The following is a 19,408-nucleotide window of genomic DNA, read 5'->3' as shown; positions in this document are numbered from 1 at the left end:
ATGCTGGAAGTCGGGCAATCATCCACTGAGGGCTGGCCAGAAGCAGCAGATCAGCTCAGGCACGGCGCTGCTGGCCCCGCTGGGAACAGACCTCCGGCGTTGTGCAAAGGACCAGGGCAGGGAGGGGGAAGGTGGGGCTGCTCTACATTTCAGCATTCAGTATGTTTGCTTGTCCCCAGAAAGGAAAAAAAAAAACCTTTGCTTGGTGTCATTCTTTTTGGGACATTCAATAGCCAGTAAAGTCATTACATTAAATTTGAACCACATGGACTCAAATTTTCTGGTCTCTTTGCCCATAGTTGTGCACCAGCAACAGACAAAACCTTCTGGCCTCGCAGTGGAGCTGGAGTAGATGTTTATGTGGGTTACTTCCTCAGAACAGTAATCAGCCTGTGTTTCTATTTAATTTAAGATTTTTCTCCTTTCCAGCGTAAGGGAGTAGTTTTTTTATCAGGATTCAATGGGTGAGTGTGATGTGCCACCCATATAAAGGGCTTCAAAAGCTTCAAGACTGTTTTGTCCATCACCCATTTAAAAGAGCATTTGTAGCAAACCTGGATTTATTTGAACTATCTCTGGGTAGAGGAGGTTTCTCTGCACACCCTATGGTGACTGTAGTTCTCAGAAGGTGGTGTTAACAGTGTGCTGGCTGTTACTGTGCTGGGCAAATCTGCTCCTGATTTTTATTGTTTCTTACTGCATGCGGCTAATAACTTTTAGACAACTGCACTTGAGGCCCAAAAGCTAAACTTAGTTTAAAAAGCTAAACAAAAGATGAGAATATTAGATTTTATCCACTGTGGGTCTCCAAGTGAGCTTTTCCAAGAAATAAAGCATTTATAATGATTTTTTTGGTTATTGTTATTTTCCTTTAAAAGAAAAAGAAAAAAAAATCATGCGCTCATAACTAATATAACAATGGAAAATAAGAACACAAATGTGGCACTTGCTAGGCACATTGTTAGTAAAGCTTGTGTTAGATCTTTGGTCACTGAGTTTTGTCCAGGCTCTGGCTGCTGTTTTAAGGTGAAGAGTTTGATGCATGAGGGTGGTGGCCCTTGCCATCTGTGAGCTCCTTGCCATCATCAGCTCCACTGGTGCTGGGTTGGGCTGCTTAGCAGGGCTCTGCAGTTCCCACGATAATCTGTCTCGTTTGTCTGTGAATAGCCAACTCATGAAAAACTGGGTGAAAAACTGTGAGCAGGCTGACTCCTTCCTGTCTGCTGTTACACTTAATAGTCATAAGTCATGAGGCTGAAAATCCATTTAAAAAATAAATGGACTGGTTTGGCTCATTGGACTGGTTTGGCTCATTTCTCTCTGGTTAAGAATCTGGTAAAAGTTGCTTACTGCAGTTTTTGGGCACTTCAAAAAATGAATTATAGCCAGGTTAGAATCTGAAAGCAGCTGAGTCATGAGGGAATATCATTTAGGAAGAAACTTTAAACAGCTTCTTACATATTCTAGTGCTAAGCATCTTGGCTTACTCAGTGCTCCCTGAATCCACTGGGAGGGTCTTTCCAGAGGGATGTGTGTTACCACAGGGGGCTCATGACTGTAGGCAGCATCTCCAGTGCTGCCTCTGCTCCTGGAAAAACTCATCAGGGTGTTTATCCACACAGCTCCCATCATCTGAATGGGAGTTCAGGGTGTCCTTCACTTCAGAGCACAAAGCACAGGGCTTTAAGTTTGGTCTTTACTAGGTGGTGGTTAGTAGGGTTTTTCTAACTAATGTTTTCCGTTAGCTGCTTAGTTTAATAGTCTGCAACTATCTACAACAGTCTACAACTGACAGAAGTTTGCAGTCCGTTAAAATGAAGCAGCATTTTTAGGTGCATTGAAACATAATGCTATAGAACACCTAATTCTGTGTGCATGTATTTGTCAGCTGTGTGAGGAAGAAAACTATTCACTATCATTTGAGATGACAATTTAAAGTGTTTTTCTTTTATTTAGTCTGTGTCACCTGTGTGACAACCCTCCCTTAAGGGGAAGGGGAGCCCTAGGAAGCCCTTCCAGTGACAGCTCATGAGGGATGTGTAGTGAGAAGACCCTGCAGGACTGAATTTGCTGTTGGAAAATTGCAGGTTTCTCCTTCTGTGCCCTCAGGATGGACAGCTGGCTGGATCTGCCTGGGAGCAGCCATTATTCTTATTCTCTTAATTCTTGGCGGTGGCTGCTCCTAAAGGACTTCAGAGGAATTACGAGCAGAGCTTTGCAATGGATTGGATACAGTTTTTTCTCTGTGAAGAGCATTAAATCAGATAAAGTTGGTGCTCAGCACCCTTAGTAAATGGCTCTTAGGGAATAATTGGACACCAGCTTCTTTTGGAAAGAATCTTGGTTTAGGCATTTTAGCTGTCCCAGCTGATTACTCCTAATCCTTCAGCATCTCTTCATTTGTGGTGAAAATTACTTGATAAACATGTACACACACACATATATATACACACATATATAAATGGGCAGGTGAGGATTTGTATATATGGATATGTGAAACCCATATTAGTCTTCTCATCTCAAAAACTGTCAGAATTGCCATAGCCGAGTACTAGACTTGTCAGGCCACTTCATAAATGAAAAAGAATGTGGAAGATAATTGTCACCCAGGTTTTTTCTGTGTGTACTGTGTAATGAAGAGATAACTAAATATACTAATAACTATAATATCAGGTTTTATTATTATATAGTTAATATAGTTATATAAAATATAACTATTATTATATATAAAAATAATTATTCTCATTAAAATATCTGGTTTTGCTGTTCTGTGTTTGGTTTGGGGTTTTTTTTTCTATTTTTCTTCTTTTTCATTTGTAGTGTCATAGTTTTGAAATTTATGTTTCTTCGGAAGTATTCAAAGGTATGGAGAATTTTTGGGTGCATATGTTTGCTTTATTTATTTACCTGGTTAGTGTTAATCCGGGATATGGCTTTGTATCAGGATAACATCCTTGCTGTGAATTAGAAGAAGGAATTCTGTGGGTGAGAGCGCTCCACAAGGTTTAGCATCTCTGCCAAAATTCCTCCAGCTACCAAGTATTAATTAGAGCTTTTTTATTCCTTCTGGAACAAGCACATCCAGTGTTCTGAGTTGATGGGAGGTAAGCAAATGGCTTCCATATTCCTTTGCTAGATCTCCTAAAGCACACAGCTGTCCAAAGCAGCCATTTGGTGCAGATGTGCTCCATGGTCAGGACTAGGGGAGTGCCAAATTTGCAATCACGGCCAGTGGTAATTATGTGTGATTGTGTGTCATGGGGAAATGTGTGGTTTTCCCAACGTGCTTGCTGCTCAGCTTGTACATAAACATGTGGCCATTTGAGGTGTGGCACAAAGCCATGGAAAAACAGCAGGCCCTTTTGGAATGGCCACGTTCTCAGGTTACTGCAGGCTTTTCTCCTTGCTTACCAATGAGATGATTTTTATCAGCCTTGCCCCAGAAAGGAAGTATCAAAATCCTTGATCTCTGTGTTACTCTCTCTTACGTTGTCATGGTTGTTTAATTGCTTAGGTGCAAGCTCAGATACCACAGTGGCTATGTTGAGTGTTGTGATTTAGGTTTAGGAAGTCCAGGCTTTGCTCAGGGATGTTCAGCCATTCCTTTAAAACATTTCCTTTCCACTGTTCTCAGTTTGTGCGTGTGTAACATTGATTCCTGGATGCGTGAGTCAGTCTGGAAGAGCTGACATTTACACTCTGCTTGTGAGGCCAGAGGGTTGAGTTGGTGCCTCACAAAGACTCACTGCCATTCTGGGGCTGTGTCAGCTTTTTCACCTTTGCACAGCCCCCTCCGGATGACCAGGAAAGCTTTGGAGTAGTGAGCAATGGGGAGACTCCCACAACAAACCAGTCCCAAATATTCCCATATCGTCCCCTAAAAACGGATTCACGGCAGCAGGAGAATGGAAAACCACACCTCCCCAATCCTGGAAGTGTCCAAGGCAAGGTTGGATGGGGCTTGGGGCAACCTGGGATAGTGGAAGGTGTCCCTGCCCATGGTAGGGGGTAGCACTGGATGGGCTTTAAGGTTCCTTCCAACCCAAACCATTCTGTGATTCTGTATTCTGTTAGAGTATTCCATATGTCGAGTTTCACCTAAAGAACTAATGACATTAAAAAGCATTTTATTTTCTTCTGCTTGGTGTGTTTACAGGGTGTAGTTTCTGAGTGGATATTCTGTATTTAGAATGAAAGGTTTAAACTATGCTTGATAAGTAAATTTAAAGGACTTGTCATAATGTCCTCTCAGTTTTATGTATTTTGGACACTTTGAAGGCCTGTGTTTATCTGTGTGGGTGAAACAGCCTTACTTGGGCTGCACTTGGAGTCACAGAATGAGGATGGAAGAAAGTGAAGCTGATGAAGGCTGTTAAAGCTATTTTGGCTGACAGGTCACGTGAGCTGGTGGCACAAGAGCATGTCAATGGCAGTAGCTGCTGGGTTTTTTGGGACATCTGGTCAGTGTTCAGGTGGTGAGGAGGAGCCCCATCCCCGTTCAGATGTGGCCCTGGTTGTGGAGTCAGCTGGGGACACCTGGCCCTGCACGGCTCCTGCGGGGTTCTGTGCTCTGTCTTGCCCACAGCGCTTGGTGCTAACCGTGCCACGCTCTGTTTCTAACGTGTGACCCTGGTGCCATTTCCCCGCTGAGCTCTTTGCTTGGCTCTCAGCAGAGGGCGGCCGGAGCTGTGATCCTGCAGGGAGCTGGCCAGCCTCTGCTTGGCATCGGCACTGCTGGAGCCAGCCCGTGCTGCCTGCGGGGGAACGGAGCCAAGTTCTCATCCCGTGTGACCTGATGGGCTGTTTTAGCTTATCTCAAGGAGTGTTGCTTTTCAGATCTTTATTTTGTAGGGTAAGAAAGCCTTTCCAAAGGATTTACTGCTCTAGACTGAAACAATGAATCCCTCAATGGAAGGGAATAATGGAACTAATGGGGGTTACTGTATGGATAAATCCAGTCAGTGATGTGCTTTAGAACAGTGCTTGGCAAGGGGGAGATTGGAAACAAAACAATTTGGAGGTAGCTTTATTGCAGGTTTTTGCTTTAAAGGATACCCAAAGGAGAATGGTGCCAGGTGGAGTGGGAGGAGTGGAGTATAGCAGGATGAGATATGTAAAGGAACAGTGAGTCCTTATAATGTCTTTTAATGATAGTGCAGCATTTTAGTACATGGCATTCTCAAATAAATGACTCAGAGCCACAAAAAACCCCTAAAGACAGTTTAATATTCTAGGAAAGGTTTTATGTGATCTCGTGGGTGACTTTCAAACAAATTAAACCAAAGGACACTCATAAATAGAGCCTGCCCAGCAAATACGGATGTGATTAGAGTAGACCTTAGCGATGGCTGTTGTTGTAACTCCAGTGAAATAAAACTTTGGACTGTTTAAAAAAGAAAGATGTCTGTATTATATGGAAGATAAGTGCATATTAACTTTTATAGAACTTGGAAAGTGTTGTGAGGGCTGCTGAGGCAGCACTTCCCTGTAAGCTGCATCTGTATTAAATTGGCACTGCTGCAGTTTCATGCTTGGCTTTTACCCTGACAGCAGAATTGTGCCCCATTTGGTCTTTTGGGACTCAGCTGATCTCTCTGAGTGGTTTGGAGCACTCAGCTGGCAGAAATCTCTTCACTTTTGTGTGTGTGTGTGTGTGTTTATTTACTGATTTTTGGCATGGCACCCTGACTGCGCTTGCTGAGCTGGGTGAGTGCCCATGGCCGAGGCAGTAATGCCTGCCTGGGCCAGGCAAAGAATGAAGGGCACCAGTGCCAAGGCAGATTGAGGTGAACAGGCAGGAAATCACAGCATAGGAACCAGCTGGCTGGAATCACATTTGATACGCATCAGGAAGGCAGCTGTGTCAGGGGCAGAGGGACAGCTCTATGGGATTGGGAAATGCTCACATGTGTGCTGCTGCTGCTTACACACCCCAGGAGACTTTAGTTGGATGTGCTGCCCTTCCTCAATGGACAAAGACATGGCAAATACAATGAATAAAGTTGTTTCTGCTTTGGTTCTTTCTGGCAGCTCCTGCTAGATGTGCTGAGATTGGGGAATGGGGTCACACTGCGATTATTCCAGAGGTACATTTCTTTTTTCAGGGAAGAGATGTGGCACACATACATATTTTTTTTCTTTCTTTTTTTTTACATGAGTAAAATTGCAAGCCAAGTACGTGTGTTTTCTCCAGAGAGGCCTCTTCATGTTTACCTAGAATCACAAAATTGTGGAGTGGGTTGGGTTGAAAGGGACCTTAAAGTCCATCCAGTCCCATCCCCTACCATGGGCAGGGACACCTTCCACTATCCCAGGTTGCCCCAAGCCCCAGTGTCCAACTGAGGCATGGATAGACTCCACAACTCAGATCGTTATGAAGTAGGTATGTTTTTATTCCAGTTGTGGTGCATGGGGGGTAGCCTCTCCAAAGGCATGCACAACCTCAGCAGCACTTCACTTGGTTTATATTAGGTTACAGGTTACATATGCATGAAGTTACACCATGCCCCTATACATATTCATTACCTATCTGCTTTGTATTATAATGAGCTCAAAGTTCATTTAAATATGCCTGTGCAAGCAAAGTGTCACGGATTAATTGTGGGTGAGGGTCCCAAAGATAAATGAGGGACAAAGTTAGTAGTCTTCCTCAGGATAAACTCTTCACCTTGTTTCGTTGCGCATGCTCCCTTCGTTCTTGGTCTAAGTCTAAACCTTAGAACCAACTTGAGCCAGTTTGGGGGTCTGAGAGCAAGATGTTTACTCACACTCAGTAATTTTTTCAATAGTCCCATGTTCGTCTTTGCATCCTCCCCTTCTGCTTGGCAAGTGCAAAAACTGTTACGCAAGCAATATATTGTTTTAGCAAGTAGCTTCTAGTAAATCATTATCCAATTTTTGGCCTCCTAAATTAGTTCTAAAAGATTATTATTTAGCTTCTAGCCCACCTAAATTAGTAACTTCTAGCCCCTCTAAATCACAACCTGGCCTTGGACACTTGCAGGGGTCCAGGGGCAGCCACAGCTTCTCTGGGCACCATGTGCCAGGGCCTCATTGCGTTCACAGAGAAGGATTGCTTCCCTAATAGCTAATCTCTTCAAGTTTGAAGCCATTTCCCTTGTCCTGTCCGTCCATCCCTTGCCCAAAATTCCTCTCCAACTCCCTTGGAAGTACTGGTAGGTCGCTATAAGGTCTTCCCGAGGCTTCTTTTTCTCCACTCTGAAGAGCCTCTTTCTGGAAAAATACAGTACTTCTTGGCCCAGCAACATTTGTTCTGGGAATTTTTGTTCCCTTTTTATTACTAAGGACAATTAAATATTTGGTCAAAATCAAAGGTAAATGGCTTTATTTGCCTAAAAATGTTTAAGACACCTAAAAGTTGATAATACCGGAATGAAATTCAGGTTACTAAATTTGAAATTATAGGTTTCAGTGCTGGGGATGTAATTCTCTACTATTTCTTTCTGTTCAATGCTTTTAGTTTCATTTTTTTTCTGCCATATGTCTTTTGATAACTCTGTGTTTTCTTCATATTTCATTCTAGAAATTGGTCCAGTGACAATAACCACAGATCCCAAGAAATTTCAGTTTGAACTTAGGGAACTGTATGTTCAGGTGAGTAACTTGTTTCTTACGTGGTTCTAGCAAAGACTGTTTCCTCACACCGATCTTTCCCCCTGTGCTGATATTCCTGCTACAAGCACTCATGAGGATGAGGATCACTTTACCTCTGTCATTTTGGCTGCACAAACTGTCCTTTTCCTGCTCATCCTAATTTAGGATTATGATTCATTCCTTTGTCTTAGTTTACATCATTTGATAACACAATAAGGAATAGTTAGGTAATGCTGACATTCAGTTGGAATTCTCATTAGTCCTGCCACTTGTCCACAGACCCGTTTATGGACTTTTTTCTGTGTTCTGGGAAGGATACTCCATGAACACCATTCAAACAAGAGCACTGCAAGACCCATTAAGTTTTCCTTAGCTACTGCCTTCCCTGCCGTGCATTACTTGGCACTTACTGATTGAAAGGCTTCTTAGAATCACAGAATATCCTGAGCTGCAACGGAAGGACCCACAGGGATTATGGAGTCCAACCCTTGTCCCTGCACAGACACCCCAACAATGCCACCCTGTGCATCCCTGGCAGCGCTGTCCAAACACTCCTGGAGCTCTGGCAGCCTCAGGCTGTGCCCATTCCCTGGGGAGCCTGGGCGGTGCCCAGCACCCTCTGAGGGAAGAGCCTTTTTCCGATATCCAACCTAAATCTCCCCTGGCACAGCTGCAGCCATTCCCTCAGGGGATAGAAAGAAAATGGGAAGTATTGGAATTGAGTTATCCTTACTGACAGAATATATGTTCCTACTGTCTTGTCTTTGACTAAGTAAAACATTTCTGACCTGTGGAAAATGTTGCTGGAGTAAGTAGTGCCAGACAGGCTCTCCCTCAGAAACTGGCACATGGTGTAATCCCTGTAGGAATAGATTGCTCGGAGATGACTTTAATAGTCGGCAGAAGGTTTGAAATCCAGAGAAAACAATAGCTATTGCAGTTTTCTCCTTTGTGGGGAGATTTAAGCTTCAAAACTCCATCCAGCTTTCATGTTTTTTTTCCTCAGTAGTTATACTGGGCAATAATTGCAGCTGTTTCCAAAAGGTAGATGATTTAGATGAAGCTTTTGGGAATTTCAAACTCTTCATTTCTAATCAAGTTGGTTACAAGTTTCCGTCTAATGAGTTTTAGATTTCGTGCTTTAGTGCTGGTTGACTGCATATTTCATAATTACTTTCAAGATGTGCTCATTCTGCTAAATGAAGGCTGTCACTAACAAGCCTTCATCCATTGTATCGGTGAAGGGCCAAAATAAAAAAATTATTAGAACAGGACTGAAAGGTCATCCTGCAGTTGAGAAAACATGAACACTTCCTGCAGGCTTCTTATCAATATTTTTCCCGGAAAGGCAGGTAAAAATGCAACAGTGAATGTTGTGGAGGTAGAGGAAATTTGGAGCTGGGTTTATTTTGAGAAGGGGCATGGACCAAATACTCTCATTAATGAACAAAGCAAAAATTAAGGTGAAGATAAATTATTTCAAAGCATCTTATGTATAAAGTATATTATACGAAAATATGCTCAACTTGTCCTCCCTGAACATCAGGTAAGCCCAGTCCTTGTTTTCTATTAATTTGTCACAGCGTGATTCAAGGGTCTTTTGGCTGACATTTGCCATCAAGTAAAATTGGGCTGTGTACATTTCACTGCAGAAACTGGGCCCTGTTCCTTTTACATTCAGAGTGATAAAGGACATATTCCTTGGATACAGGATCAGCTTAGGAGGTATCACCTCTATTTCATCTGTAATTAACTGTGAATCATTCTTATGGACAGTGTGATAAGAATGTGGAGTTGGGCAGGGCAGCAATGGCTCCTTAGAGTCTTTTTTTTTTTTTTTTTTAATTAAGCAGCTTTTTTGTGTATTTCTGTGACCCTGTTCAAATTGAAGGGAAAACGAGGCTTCCTGAGCTTCACTCACCTCAGCTTTTCCAGAAAGCTTCATGAGTTGTATTTAATTTCAGTTTGGAGAGAAAGGCAGGAAATACTGAATGGAAATTTTTTTACTTTTTTTTTTTTAAGTAAAGTCAATACAAAATGTTAAATGTTACGAAGCAATTCTTCTGGGAGGGTGGGGAGGCCCTGGCACAGGGTGCCCAGAGAAGCTGTGGCTGCCCCTGGATCCCTGCAAGTGTCCAAGGCCAGGTTGGACACTGGGGCTTGGAGCAGCCTGGGATAGTGGAAGGTGTCCCTGTCCATGGCAGGGGGTGGCACTGGATGGGCTTCAAGGTGCCTTACCACCCAAACCATTCCATGATGATGATGATGGTTTGGTGTTCCACCAGCTGCCTTTTGAAAGTATTATTCGACATTATGGGAATAAAAAAGGCCATGCTTGTTCTCAGAACAACCATTTAGCTCAGCAGTGATTTTGTGTTCTGTGTAGAAAACAGATGCTGCCATATAGAATCTTATAAGATGATAATCAAGTAGACCTGAAGTGGGAATAGAAATTTTCTTGTTCCAAGAAATGTCTGTGGAAATAAGCTGTTATTTTGACTTCACCCACAAATTAAAGCTTTACGTGGAAGAGTCTTTTGCTGAAAGTACTTGGATATACTGATGTGTCCCATTGGACTGTGTAGGCATTGCCAAGATAAAATTCTGATGCATGTCAAAAATCGTTTTGGAGAATTCTCACTTCAATTTCAGGCTGTCTGGAGTCTACCACTTGCTTTTCCCATGAAAGTAAGGCTACATTTAGGAGAACTGACTTCTGAAAAGAACAGTGGTTTTTATATGACTTACAGAAAAAACTGTGACCACATGCTTCTTCTTTAACATAGATGAGAAATTTACTGATATTCTTGCTTTGAAATTGGATTAAGGATACTGATAAAGTTGTTCCCAACATGAACATTTCACTGAGGACAAACAAAATTCTTAAGTATGAAAAGCTGAAGCAAGTTTTTTCTGTGTGAATATGTTTAACCTCAAAACGTAACTTTTAATGGCATCCTAAGAATTAAAATTCTGTACACCAACTGCACTCTTTTTGCCTTCTTCTTTCCCAGCGTGTGTAGATTTGTATATACATATGTGTGAAGACATGTTGATTGTAAAAATAAAAGAGCACAATTTTATATTTAATATTGAATATGCAGAGATCTGTTGTAGATGACAGGGCAGGTTTTGCAGTTTGCTCTTCAGAAAGTTCTGTCTTCAATATGCCAAGTTAATTTTTATGTAAAGTTAAAGTGAGCTTTTATTTAAACAATATTTTCCCAAATTCTTAATTTAGGGAGAGAAACGAATCTTTTCCTATAAAGATAAAGTCATACTTGGAAGCGTTTTGATTGAACACATGGTCTGAAAAAGCTCCAGCTCTGCAGCGGCTGCAGTGCAGAGCTGTGGGAACACAGCATCTGTGGCCTGTGCTGAGCTCCCTGTCCCAGGGTGGAGTCCAGGGCAGGCTCTTGCTGCTCCTGTGTCCAGAGGTGCTCCTGGAGCTCGGCACTGCCTGCCTGGGATCATTTCCCATCTGTCTGACCTCTGTGACTGCTGTGTGCTACCGGAGCAGGGGAATTGTCAGCCAGGAAGGAAGCGTGTGAGTGTGGGAAATGGGGTTGTCACAAGAGCTGGAGCTGAGCACAGCATGGATGAGAGTGACTGTGACACTAGCCTACCCCAGGCCTCTTCCTTTGAATTTATTTTCCACTTGGAATTGTTGCAGTTGCTGCTTGTGAGTGTGTGACAGCACTCTGCAGAAGCCATAAAATCCTTAGGGTGGAAAAGGTAAATAAATGATCAAAGGCTGAGAAAGTATCTGTCTTGAATGTCCCAAAAGAAAGTAACTTATTTGGTATGTTCTTTTTTTCTTAAAAAACCCCAAATTTTATTTTTCTTCTCCTTGTGAACAGGGTGGTGGAGACTGTCCAGAGATGAGCATTGGGGCAATAAAGATTGCTCTAGAAATTTCCCTGCCTGGCTCTTTCATCTATGTATTTACTGATGCCCGATCCAAGGATTATAGACTGACCCATGAAGTGCTTCAACTTATCCAACAGAAACAGTCCCAGGTACTGAGGGGATTTGCATTCCCAGCTGTGTTGTGTATTTAATGCTCTGTTTTCTCAGTGACAAAGGGTAAAATTCTCCTGTGTGAGACTCAATGAGATCTTTTTACAGAAGGGACCATAATACTGCATTCTAAGGATTATTTTTAAATAGAGTTAACTGATCTGGTTAAGGAAAAACTTGGTGGAATATTCCTTTTATTCTTGTGAATTAAATAATGCAACTGAATCTTCTACTAGTATACGTATTTTTGGCCAGCTTACCACTTACGTAGATTTTTCATATTGTTTTGAAAAAAGTATTGTGTGAATGACAGGGCTGATGGATTTCTAAAGAGATTTTTGTCTGTTCCTTTTCTTCTGCATTGCTTTTTCTGTCAGTACTGGGTGCAGTGACTCTGTCTGTGAAAAGTAACAAAGCCCTCCTGGGGGACACATTCTTCTGTTGTCTTGCCTTAAAGCTGCCTTGGCATTGTTGTCTTCACCTATGCACCACATGTCCAATGATTTACTGATTTTCCTTTAATCCAGGTGGTATTTGTGCTGACTGGAGACTGTGATGACAGGGATCATATTGGCTACAAGGTCTATGAAGAAATTGCCTCAACAAGTTCTGGTCAAGTTTTTCACTTGGACAAAAAGCAAGTTAATGAGGTAACTTTGCTTGAGTTTCGCAACAGATAAAGAAAACAAGGCAAGAATTATACTCCAAATCTTTAAGGGACCTGATGGTGGGTTAAGGGAGCAGAAAGGGAAATTCTAAATGTTCTGGTCTTGGTATGTGCACTCTGTTCCACCTTTTCCTTCCTTCCTGTCTCCATCTCCTGTATCAGGATGCAGTTCTGTGACTTTCATTTGCATTAGGGAAGTGTGAAACCAGAAACTCCCCAGCCTCCCTCTGCCTGTGCCAGAAGGCTTCCAGGAGAAGAGCCTTTACAAAAAGGAGCAGTTCTGGGCTCTGAGTAGCCCAGTGGATTTTCTTCTCAGAACAAGGGTGCAGTATCAGCTTTAAATGAGCATTTTGTTAGCAAGCAAAGGGCCGCTCCTTAGCCTGGGCAAAAATGTTCTCCACATAGGCTAGATAGTGTGAACTCTCAGGCTTCCATTGTTCATGGAGTCATAGCTCTTGAATTGAGGTTATCACTGCGATACTTTTGCCACCTCTGCTGCCCTCCTGGTAACTGTGGTTCCTGACCCACAGCCATGAATATTTCCCTTGGGAACTCCGGTAGCAATGTCTCAGGTAGCAATGAAACTTCAGAAGTGCATGAGAAAACAGTTTGGAGAGAGATGAAATCACATGGTATTTGTCTGGAGAGCTGGAATTGTTTATAAATGTTGTAAACATTCCCTTTTGAATTCCCAGTGTAGGTAATAACTAGCTGAGGTTTTTTAATAAAAATTTACTCTGGTTTGTTCCTCCTTCTTTCTATCCTAAAATTTGGACAGTGATAAATGTTGGAGATAAATTGCATATTTCTACAGCTGTTGCCTAGAAAAATTGAAGTTCTCATTGGGAATGATAGAAGCTATTGGCAGTGATGTGAATGTGATCAAAAGGAGAAACGTCTTAGAAGATTTATCCTCCAAAAGTTAGATAGGTTAAGATTTGGAGGAAAAGAAATTACCTGTTTGGTCTGTTCAGATCCTGGCCTGCATTTTGCTGTTATGTATGAAGGGTAAAACTTCTGTTTGACACTCCATGAAATCCATTTATACAGAAGGGATCATCATTGAATGAGATGGTCTTTGAGGGCCCTTCAACCCAACCCATTCTGCAACCCTCTGATAGAGTGGGGGATGCTCTTTGCCAGGACTGGAGTTTTAAGGTGAAGTTTTTGTTTCATTGTTGCAGTTTTGCTTTCTTCTGCTTTTGAGAGAAAGAAGTGAGTAAAAAAAGCCATTTGTAGGTGCTAGACAGCACTGTATTCTGGAGTGGGGTTGGCATTAACTGCTTTCCTGGCTGCCTGCTCCTGCTTCCTGAACTTCTTGGCACTTCCCTGTTTCTATGAACACCAGCTGCTGCCTGAAAGGATAGACTGTCTTCGAATTCTGGGCAAGGTTTTAAGCAGAGGGTTTCAGTAGCCACCTACTTTCACCTCCTTCCAGCTTCATCTCAACATTACTTTTGAGCAAAGAATCTTAGAATTGTAGAGTCATAAAATGTCCTGGGTTGCAAGATATCTTGAAGATCATCCCATTCCACCCTCTGCCATGGGCAGGGACACCTTCCAGTATCCCAGGCTGCTCCAAGCTCCAGTGTCCAGCCTGGCCTTGGACACTTGCAGGGATCCAGGGGCAGCCACAGCTTCTCTGGGCACCCTGTGCCAGGGCCTCACACCTCTACACAAGAGCAGAGGGTGATATCAGCAGGGGATATTTTTGCAGGGTGTTTTTGAGAGAGAAGGAAAAACAGTCTATGGCGATTGGAAAGAGATGCTTAAGCAGTGTAAGAGATCGCCTAAGGTGGAAGAAAACCAAACCCTAAATAACTTTCAGAAGACTTCCACAATAACTGCTGAATAATTTGTGTTAAAGCCAAACCCAAAAGATTCTGCAATTTTAGTGATTACTGACCTTACATAAATCTGTGTCTGGGCCAAGTGACTGAGAAAATGAGTTGACCAAATTGCTGCCATCCCCAGTAAAACCTTCACTGCAGTTTCAGTTCTGGATCAGCATTGGTTCCAAGAAGCACATCTACCAGTGGGTGGGTGCAAACAAACAGGACATCTAGCAGAGGTCTGATCAGCTGTTTATGGGATATCCCTCAGGCAGGATTCAGCAGCAATCAGACAATCAAACTTGCCCTCCTTTTCCTCTGAGGAATTGATGATGTGTGAAGAATGCAGTTTATAAATGCTGAAGCACACTCACCGTTGTGGGCCCAGAGACAGCCAGGGCTGCACTGGGGATTAGGAAACAACTACAAAGTTCCTGGCCAAGTACCCTGCCAAGCCAACGGCTTGTTTTGTTAAAACATTTTGATTATTCTACCCCCCAAGAACCCAAACAAAGCTATTTTTAGTGTATAAAGTTTCAAACCATTCCTCTTGTTTTTGCCCTTTGAGCATTAAGTGCAGAATGAAGCAATATTCTGAGCTAGATACAAGGAAACACAGCAAAACAGTACTTGATACACATCCAACGCTTGTGTACTGAGAAGACTATGAAAATTCTGTGCCTTTTTTTTCTGACTTCTGAAAAACATGTTGTGATTTCAAATACTACAATCAACCTGGGCAGAATATTGGTGATTGACAAAGTTGTGTTGGGTTCAGTCCAGCAAAGCATGGAACACAAAAGTATTATCCACTTATCTGCTGAAGGTAACTCACCTAAGAGTCTTGGACGAAGGTCCTATTTTGACAAATTTACTGCATTAGATAAATGAGAATGGATAAATCTATCCAGTTAGATTATCAAGGCTCCATTCCTGGGAATGTTCAAGGCCCTTGTTGGAGTTCTGATCAACCTGGACTATTTACCCATGGCAGGGGAGTGAGACAAGATGGGCTTTAACATCCCTGTGAGAGACCAATCTGATTTTTGTTTATGCCTCAACGTGTGTTATACGTGAGGTAAAAAAATTACTTTGGGGCTGTATATGTCTGGGAGCTCTGTCCCCCGAGAGGCTTCGCCTGGCAGCCAGTCAGGAGACAGGAACCTTCCACTACTGATCTGCAAGCACTGCCCCCCTTGCTGGCGGGTCAGATCCCCAGATGCCCGGGAAAAAACGCGCGGGAAGGCATGCTACAGGAGGGCCGAGCACATAAAAGCTGTTAACTGCGACACAACTGGGGGCTGTTTACTTTGGGTTTCTTGGAGGGAGCGAGGGCTCGCCTGGAGCCTTCCCCCCTTTGCATTTTCCTCCCTGCAATCCTGCTCCTCCCCTGGCTGGCTGTCCTGTCTGCCCGTGTCCTGCTCTGCTTCGCTGCTTGCCCGGAGCCGCCGCCGGCCCCGCGACAACCTCGTGCTCGCCGTTTCCCCCGACGGAGCCACCGCCGGCACCCTGCCTGCACCCAGCACGCAGTTGTTGCTGCCTTCAGCTCCTGGCCCTGCACAGACCGCTCAACAATCCCACCCTGAACGTCCCTGGCAGTGCTGTCCAAACACTCCTGGAGCTCTGGCAGCCTCAGGCTGTGCCCATTGCCTGGGGCGCCTGGGCAGTGCCCAGCACCCTCTAGGGGAAGAACCTGTTCCTGATACCCAGCCTGGTTATCCCCCCAACACAGCTCCAGCAATTCCCTCAGGTTCTATTATCAAGGCATCGAGAATATACATCAAACACGAGTTAAATTCTCTGCTGGGAGCAGATTGTATATTTTCATAACTTTATCCAATTTCCAGAAGGTATGAATTTTGACTTGAACTGAAGTTATATTATGCCACACCTAGTTATCCTTCTGTAAGGAAATTCCTGTAAATGGTTGTGATGCCCAGAGGTTTGTACTGATGTCAGAGTGGCTGTTGAGATGAACTGAGATGATCAGCAGAGTGTGAATGTGGTGCTGTGGAAAATAGTGGAGATTTATTAGTCACTGGTGGTTCAGGTCATGTCTCCAGGTAATTTTCATTGTTTGTGGCAAAAATGAGTCATTCCTGTGTCTGATGAACTGAAGTCATCAGGGTGGATAGAGCACAGGGACTGAGTTGGCGAGTGGTCTTTTTCCATTTCTTTTAGTGTTGAAGCACTTGATTTTTCTTATTCTAACCTTTTTGTAAGAAGGAAAAAATTTCCTTAGACTGCTAAAAAAGACATCTTTCTTTCTGATATTTTAAATAAGTAGAAATGGACCTTCCATATACAAAACATCAATATGATGGGAGGAGAACTGAGAATGATGTGGAGATGCAGTGTTGACTTTGATGGAAGAAGAGGTGTTGTTGAGGGACTTGAAAAGTGGATGACTGTAGATGGGAAAAAAAAGAGAGTTTGGAATTGGGTGAAAAGCCTGTGAATGAAAGGGATGCTCTGAATGAGGTGAGACTGAGGGGGGACTGAAGACAAGACTGGTGACAGAACATTCAGAAAGGATGGTGCAAAAGGGGACATTGTTGTGGGGAAAGTGCTGAAGGTATCTGTAAGATCATGGGGAATGGGGTTTGGTGTTCTGCACGCTCACGAGTGCTCTGCTATGAACAGAGGTCCCTAAAACCCGCTGGAGAACATCCCATTCCTGCTGGCTCTTAGTCCTCCCAGGGGATGGCAGCCCAGGGGTTGCACTGACACCCCTTGGGTTGGTGTTACAGGTCCCTGGTGTGTGTGACCGATGTCTGTCTGGATGATGCTGCAGCAGAAGCAATTTGAAATTTTATTTCACTCAGTTAAAAACATAAAAGGCCCTCCACTGCTATTCAAGGATACAGTAAATGTGACTAAGTAAAAAGTTCAAAATTACAGCTTAGAATGAAGGTTTCTTGCCTTTTTACTTGCCCGTCCCAAACGAGAGGAGGCATTATCCATTTTCACAGAAAAAGAAGGAATGGTTTCATGGGAGAGGCAGCTGAATGCTTCTGTTCTGAAGATACATAATGTACAGTGAATGCCAAACAAAGAAGGGAAAAACAAATAGTTACAGCTGGCCTTTCTGTTTTCAGTGGAATTTGGAGGCCCTGGAAAAAATAAACCATGATCATGTACCTAAGGACTTTCATAAAGCAATTGCAAAAGGGCTTTTGAAAGGCAGTTGAAATCAGACGGGCCTCTTGTGGCTCCTAACTTTGAAGAGCTTGAGATCCAGCACTAAAACTTTTCAGTTCTGTGGTTTTCACACATGTTATATACATAATTTATGTTTTATTTTCACAATATAATCTTCTCATGCACTGTCTCAGTTTTATTTTTCATGTGCATTTAAAAGCATTATTAGAATATTTTTCGTCTGGGTGTAAGTATGAACCTACATTTACTAAAGCAATGAAACAGTTAACCTGAGATCCAGTTGCTTTGACTGCTTGAGAAATATTCTTGAGTCCCAGAATAAACAAATGGGAATAGAGACCATGCTCCATAGATTTTCCAGGTTTCAGTATGCATTCCAAGAAATGACCTGACAGCAGGGCAGGTTGCAAGAGCAAATTTTCTGGGGAAATGTTATAAATCATTGCTGTATTTGCCCTTCCCCCTCTAATAATAATCATCACGTCACATTTTGGCAGAACAACAAAAGCTGCTGTTGTTTTGGCGGCTTTCTGTAAAGGCCCCAAAGGAAAAAAACCAAAACCCCTACTTCCAAACCAGTGCTACAGCAGTATTGCAAACCTCTTTGGAATTGAGGGTTGGGAAATGGATCTCCCAGAATTGCCTATTGAACTTATACAAGCAAGCTGCTGCCAGACCTGCAGACAGCTGGGTCATTCTGTTGCCTCCCATTTTCAGTTTTGATCTTGAAAAAAACTCAGAAGCTGAAGTTCACATGGGTTTATTAAATTTTACAATCCATTTAAAAACTTACCTGTGGAGGTGAGATCCTGGAATTAAATGGGAACTTTTCCATATACCTCATATGAAAACGTATCATGCTCATCTGACTGTGAGCAGAGCACTGAAATTTCTTTTGGAAGCATTTTTGGACCCAGATGGATAATTTGTAAAGTAGAACTTAAATGAGTTGGATCTTCTTGAAGCCTCGTGATCCTGTTCCAGGCTTGTCTAAAGCAAACACAAGTTGCTCCCTAGCTGGTGTCACCAGCTGTTGCACAAACCCCAGTTCTCTCTTGGGCCACGTTACAGCAGGGCTTTGAGCAGCACAGACAATTTTACTGTGATTTTTTGAGTACGTTCTTTTGCGTACATGGCTGAGCACCTGGCTCGTGTACACCCTTGGGGAGGGAATACCTGGTCAGTGCTGTCTCACCTTGTGCTGGGAGCACTCAGCACCATTCAGGTGGGGCTTTCCTAAGAGTGGAGGGGGAATCATTGAGGAAAACCTGCCCCCACCATTTCAGATGTGTTTTCAGTAACCCTCTTCACTTATTTTAACTTACTTCATCTCGGCACAAAGTTTGCTGGGCATTCACAGTGTATAAGATTACACTATAATACACTGAGAATACTTACAAAAACAAGTACGCTTGGCTGGAATCTAGTTTCTATCACAGAGTCATTTCACACACCTATGGCATAATCCATTTTTTAATGGGAAAAGTTGGCAAGTTACAGCTCAATAAACCAGGGGAATGAGGTTCTTTTGGGCAGTGTGTTGAATTGGGTCCTAGATTGAAGGACTTGCCGTGGAGCCTCCCAGTGCTGATGGATAACACATCCAGGTTAGTTTATTTTTGGTTTCCAAGTCTTGAACTGACATAATCAAAATATGGTTCTCCTTTACAAGATGTTTCTCAATGCAGCTGTGGTCAATTGCAGCTTAAAATCATAGTTCAGCATTACTGTGAGTCACATTCACAGTGTTGTACAAACCCAGTATATTTCTTCAGTGGGATTTAAAAAATACACTGCAGCTCTGTGATGTACAGAGCCACTCAGCCACTCACTCACCCCTTGCAGAGGAGGAATGGGGTGAGGAAGCTTCTGGGTTGAGATAAAGACAGGGAAATCACCAGCTGTTGTTGAGGGCAAGACAGACTTGACTTATGTTGCCAATTAAAACAGATATTTAATTATTCCTTTAGGCAGTGGGAAGCAAAGACAAGTAGGACACCTTTGCCTCCCCCTGCCCAACTCAACTTCCCTCCTCCCTTCCCCAGTGCCACCAGGAATGGGAGTGCTGTTGGTACACAAGTGTTTCTCTCGGCTGCTCTTCCTCCTCACACCC

General features: G+C 43.0%; 1 protein-coding gene across 1 annotated transcript in view; it reads left to right on the top strand.

The window, feature by feature from the left end:
• HMCN1 (hemicentin 1) overlaps positions 1–19,408 on the top strand; it is a 167,435-nt gene that overhangs the window by 23,477 nt on the left and 124,550 nt on the right. Inside the window, exons 2-4 of the mRNA XM_085068685.1 lie at positions 7,544–7,614; positions 11,475–11,633; positions 12,162–12,284. Of these exons, the coding sequence (XP_084924811.1) occupies positions 7,544–7,614; positions 11,475–11,633; positions 12,162–12,284 (353 nt within the window). The remainder of the gene's footprint in view (positions 1–7,543; positions 7,615–11,474; positions 11,634–12,161; positions 12,285–19,408) is intronic.

Source organism: Lichenostomus cassidix, chromosome 8 (assembly GCF_008360975.1).
Source record: "Lichenostomus cassidix isolate B80296 chromosome 8, HeHo_3.0, whole genome shotgun sequence".
Lineage (NCBI taxonomy): Eukaryota > Metazoa > Chordata > Aves > Passeriformes > Meliphagidae > Lichenostomus > Lichenostomus cassidix.
The sequence above is the reverse complement of the archived record's forward strand: the minus strand, read 5'-3'. Positions and strand labels throughout refer to the sequence as shown.